General features: G+C 48.4%; 1 protein-coding gene across 1 annotated transcript; it reads right to left on the minus strand.

Moving 5' to 3' along the window:
- Nucleotides 1-274: 274 nt before the first annotated feature.
- FUCA1 (alpha-L-fucosidase 1) lies at nucleotides 275-4615 on the minus strand. Its single transcript, XM_010723536.2, has 8 exons — nucleotides 4477-4615; nucleotides 3951-4085; nucleotides 3605-3742; nucleotides 2840-2945; nucleotides 2334-2534; nucleotides 1938-2128; nucleotides 1209-1308; nucleotides 275-515 (listed from the first exon to the last, which is right to left on the minus strand). The coding sequence occupies exons 1-8, from the start codon at nucleotides 4587-4589 to the stop codon at nucleotides 375-377; spliced, it is 1125 nt and encodes a 374-aa protein (XP_010721838.2). The 5' UTR covers nucleotides 4590-4615; the 3' UTR covers nucleotides 275-374.
- Nucleotides 4616-4621: the final 6 nt, after the last annotated feature.

The following is a 4621-nucleotide window of genomic DNA, read 5'->3' on the forward strand; positions in this document are numbered from 1 at the left end:
AGCGCGGGCCGTACTGCAGCCCACGAATGGGGAAACGCCGCCGCCCACCGGGACGCGGAGCACCGCGCGGGCGGACGCCGTGCTGGGACGCGATGGGCTGCCCCGTGCCAGCCCTGTGCCCGGCCTCGCACCCCGGCCCCCACGCAGCCTTTCCCCCAGCCCCAGCAGCGAGGGCGGAGGCTCAGATTTAGGCCAAGAGCCCTTTTTCCTGGCAGAACTCTGCTGGGCTGGCAGCAAGGCCCGGTGATGCCTTACAGAATGCTTAGAAGAGAAATCCTGTCTTGAAAAACAATTTATTTAACAGTGAATGAACAACTCATCTGAGACTCAGTGGAAAGGACAGGCGGGGTGCGGCTGCTTTTACCCCCTGGCTGTCACTTCACCCCCTCCAGCCGAACAGCCCAACCTGGCTGCGAGCGCTCAGGAGACGGAGGTGCATAGGGCAAAGTCACGAGCAGCCCTTCACCGGGACGCTGCTGCCACTGCAGGGTTCCTGCAAAACCCAACATCGTCACCTGCAGAAAGGGCACAGGGACACTCAGTTGCTCAGATGGACACTTTGAATGCTGCAGGACACCCAAACTAAGTTTCAGTCCCTAAGTCCCTACACCTGCAACACTTCCCACATTCGAGGCAGCCCTGTACTTTTCCCCCCGCCATTCAGAGTGCACAAATAACAACATAAGTGATATTTTCGGGCCAAACATTTGACTGCAGTGTGCTGGGTTTTGGGTGGCTTACTCCCCCCCCCCCCAAAAAAAAAAAGCAACCGAGAAGGCTTTACCTGTGTTTGTCTAGAGCAAAGGGCACAGTAGCATTTGCGTCACAATTACATTTACAATTAGCAAGTCAGTGTACTTCGTCTGAATTAGAGATGTAATGCCAGTGATCCCTTCAGTGTGTGAGGCTTGTTATTTACTTTACCTCCCTGCGTCAATAGGATCAAACAGTTGCAGGGAGAAATGTTCCTACCTATTCTATGGGAGATGAACTCACCCTGTCTGTTCTTCCATGTTAAATAGTGAGATCAAACCTGAAGAATAACAGAGGATGCTGCAAGGGTGTGGGTGAAAGCACCCTATACCAATCAGTAAGGGATAACAGCTTCATGTTCTCTCCAGCAGAAGTCAAACTGGGCCTTCTCAACCCACATGTGCCCAAGGTGGGTTCCAAAAGTGCATTAGGTCTTTTTCCTTCAAGTTCCTTACTTGTGTGGCTGGGGATGGAGTGGGCACGGACAGCTGCAACACACTTTTCTGAGGCCAGGTCAGAAAGATGGCATAGACAACCGCTCCTTTGGAAGTGTACCTAAGGCAGGAAGAGTTCACTGAGGTGAAGAGCCCACAAGAGAGAACCAACCATGGCCCAACCTGGCAGCATGAGAACACCGGCTTGCCCACTGTCACTCCACAGGGGTCACCTACTTTCCCCTCATTCCAAAATCTCTCACTTTGGACCCATCAGAAACTGCTGGCTGATAAAACCCAAACAAAGAAACAAAGTCCACACACGCTGCCTAAAAGCAAATGTCATCACTCCTCGCCTCAGGCTGTGGTCAATGCATCAGATGAGCTGCCATGTGCTGATCTTGTCATTGCTCTGCATTTCTAGACTGAACACATTTGGGCACACTCAAAACTAAAAGCTCTGTTCTGTAGCATTTCTGGCTCTTGATTCACTCACTGGTGAATGGTATGGATTTTTTTTCAAAGAACTACTGGTTTTTAAATCACATAAGATGGCTGAAGATCTGAATTTTATTCCGTTCTTTCCACATGATACTCCTTAGATTACATGTGGCAGTAAGTGAGCACTCCAGCTCTAGGTTATTACCTAAAAGCCACCTGTGCCTAATGGCAACCTTTCAGAAAATGCCAAATTTTAGAAGCAGCATCAGCTTTGGAAGTCCCAGCCCAGCTGAGCAATGGAGTCCTTACCAGATGGTGTTTGTACTGTTCTCCATCTGTACTCTCCATGGCTTTGACTCATAAATTGCCTCCCCATTAGTGCCCAGCCATCTCCCGAGGGCCAGAAGCCTTTCTTGGAAGATGGGAACAATCACTCCCTCTTTTGTAGGTCCCACGTTGAGAAGGTAGTTGCCTCCAAAGCTCACAGTTTGCACTAGCTCCTGTGGCAGACAAATTAAGGTAACAATTGCATTTTCTTCACTTCTGACAACAAAGAAACTTGAGAAGTGCTTTGTCCTCATGAAATGCTCCCTTAGCTCCTCTTGCCTGTACGAAGCCTGTGCCAGCTCTTTCTCCAAGTAGCAGAATGAAATAAATCTTTAATTCTTAGTTAACTCCTAATTCATTTGAATTCTGATTTCTTACCTCGATGATAGTGGCTACATCCATTAACTCATCAATGTGCATGTTGCTTCGATAACCCCAGGAGAGCTTGTCAATGGAGGAGCACATCTCCCACTTGTGAGCAAGGAGGGTTCCTGGCTTGTATTTGTCAGCACAGTTGTAGAAGCCTCCGTGATGGCAGGAGCAATTATTACACCAACGGTCGTTCACAACAACAGTATCCTGGAAAAAGAAACATAAATCAGAAAAGAGAAGGTTTTGTCTGGGACTTTTTCAGCTTGCATCCATCTCTCCCGAGTTACCTGAGGCATCTAAGTTAGCGGGCCGAGTACTTATCCCCTGGGATTTGAATCCCAGAGGCTTCTCTTAAAAGCACAATGTGGACTTTTTAATTCTGGTGAAAGAATAAAACAAGTTTGGTACCTGCCAAGAGGGTTACTCATTTGATTGCATTCATATCTCACTGCTGCCAGACCTTCCACACCTACACAATGCTGCAGGCCATGAGGGACAGCTGAAGGTTTTACCTTGACAGGACTGTCGTTATACAGCCAGGCAAGGAAGGAGGTAGAATTCCAGTATGAGTCTGGAGCTTCCCAGTCTCCATCTGACCAAATCAAATCTGGTTTATACCTAAGAGAGAGATTAACATTATTTCAGAATGGCTTATCTGCTCCTACCCCGAAAGAAGCACTTCAGAGTTTCTTGTCTCTGGAGTCCATTTTCACTTCCCATCACTCGACATTACCAGGAGGTTCATGCTATCACTTTCCGCTTCAAAAAAAGCCGCAAGTGACTTTCTTGTAGCAGCAGAGTGATTATCATGGCTCAAAGGATGCAGTTCTTCCAAACACAGAAGACTGCATCTTAGAGGCAGTTATGAGGTACATCCTTTACCTGCTACAATGGCTACTGTGAGCAGCATGTGTCCAAGCCTGGTAGTTTGGTCAACTGGGAAATCAAAGGAGGGATGCAGATTCACAGTGAAATTGCTCTTCTACTTTACTAAACAGCTTGCTGCTTTTTCAAAGCTGCTCTCAGAAAAGGCAGTATTAAATGGCATTTCTCTTGCACGCAAGATTTGCCCCTACCTTACTGTACAAGTTAGATTACTGACAAGGCAAATATGAACCCCTTTTTTAATTATCTCAAATCATTACTGCTAAGTAAACAGATTTCCTTTGGCAAAAATTAGCATTTGTCATCTCTGTTCTCTGCATCTACTTAGCATCTTTCTCGATAGTGTGGAAGCCAAGAACTGTTGTTGCATCCTGACTGGTTGCAGCTCTTACTTTAAGACAAGATCATAGAGTTCTGGCATTGTCTTCTTTAAAACAAAGTTCTGGGTCTTGAAGCCGCTTTTTTTGTCAGACAGATAGAGAGGGTTAAACCACTCTAACAGAGAATGATATAGTCCGTAGCGTATGTTGCTGAAGGATAGAAAACACAAAGAAAAGAGTTAGGCCAGCAGCAGGGATTGAGGATCAGTGCAGAGTAGATTACTGGCATTATTATTTCACAATTTCGTGACTTTGCAAGCTCTGTTTTCATATCAAACTCATCATTTTCGCTGTTTGCCAAGAACAGCCAAGAGAATTCAGTGCATGAAGATGACAAAGCAGCGAAGTGTAGCCATACTTCTCTCTGAGCGCCTGTCCCAGCTCTCCCACAAGATCGCGGTGGGGCCCCGTGTCCAAAGAATTCCAGTTCCAGGACACAGGAGACCCCCAGTTGGTGAAGCCTTCGTGGTGCTTTGTGGTCAGCACCACGTACCTGAGGGAAAAGTTCCGGATCAGGGTGACAAAGGAACTGAGTTATCCCCAGTCCTCACTGACAAATCCAAAACTACAAAAGCAAGGAACTGAGAAACCACGCCGTGAGGGGTCCTCATTAAAAGCCCTTTTCATTATCCTTAAAATTTAAAAGAAATGACATGAATAGCAAAGTTTTTAAATTGGTTTTAATTCTGGAAAAGACGACCAACTGAGACTTGCGAAGCCGTAAGAGGAGCCGTGTCCGTGGCACTTCAGGCACGACCTGTCAGGGACCCGAGTCCCTTCAGGATCCCCAGAAACGGCCTCAGCCCCTCATGGGCCCCAGACGTGGCCCCACCCCCTCAGGTACCGCAGTCAGCGATGCCACCCGGCCGGTGCTGCGCACTGACCTGGCCCCGGCCCGCTGGAAGAGCCGGGCCCACTCACGGGGCTGGAAGTCGTGGGCGGTGAAATGGGGCGCGAAGTCCGCGTAGGAGGCGGCGGGCGGGAAGCGCTGCTGCATGAAGCGCTCGTAGTCGGCGCGGCGCTCCCCCC

Source organism: Meleagris gallopavo, chromosome 25 (genome assembly GCF_000146605.3).
Source record: "Meleagris gallopavo isolate NT-WF06-2002-E0010 breed Aviagen turkey brand Nicholas breeding stock chromosome 25, Turkey_5.1, whole genome shotgun sequence".
Lineage (NCBI taxonomy): Eukaryota > Metazoa > Chordata > Aves > Galliformes > Phasianidae > Meleagris > Meleagris gallopavo.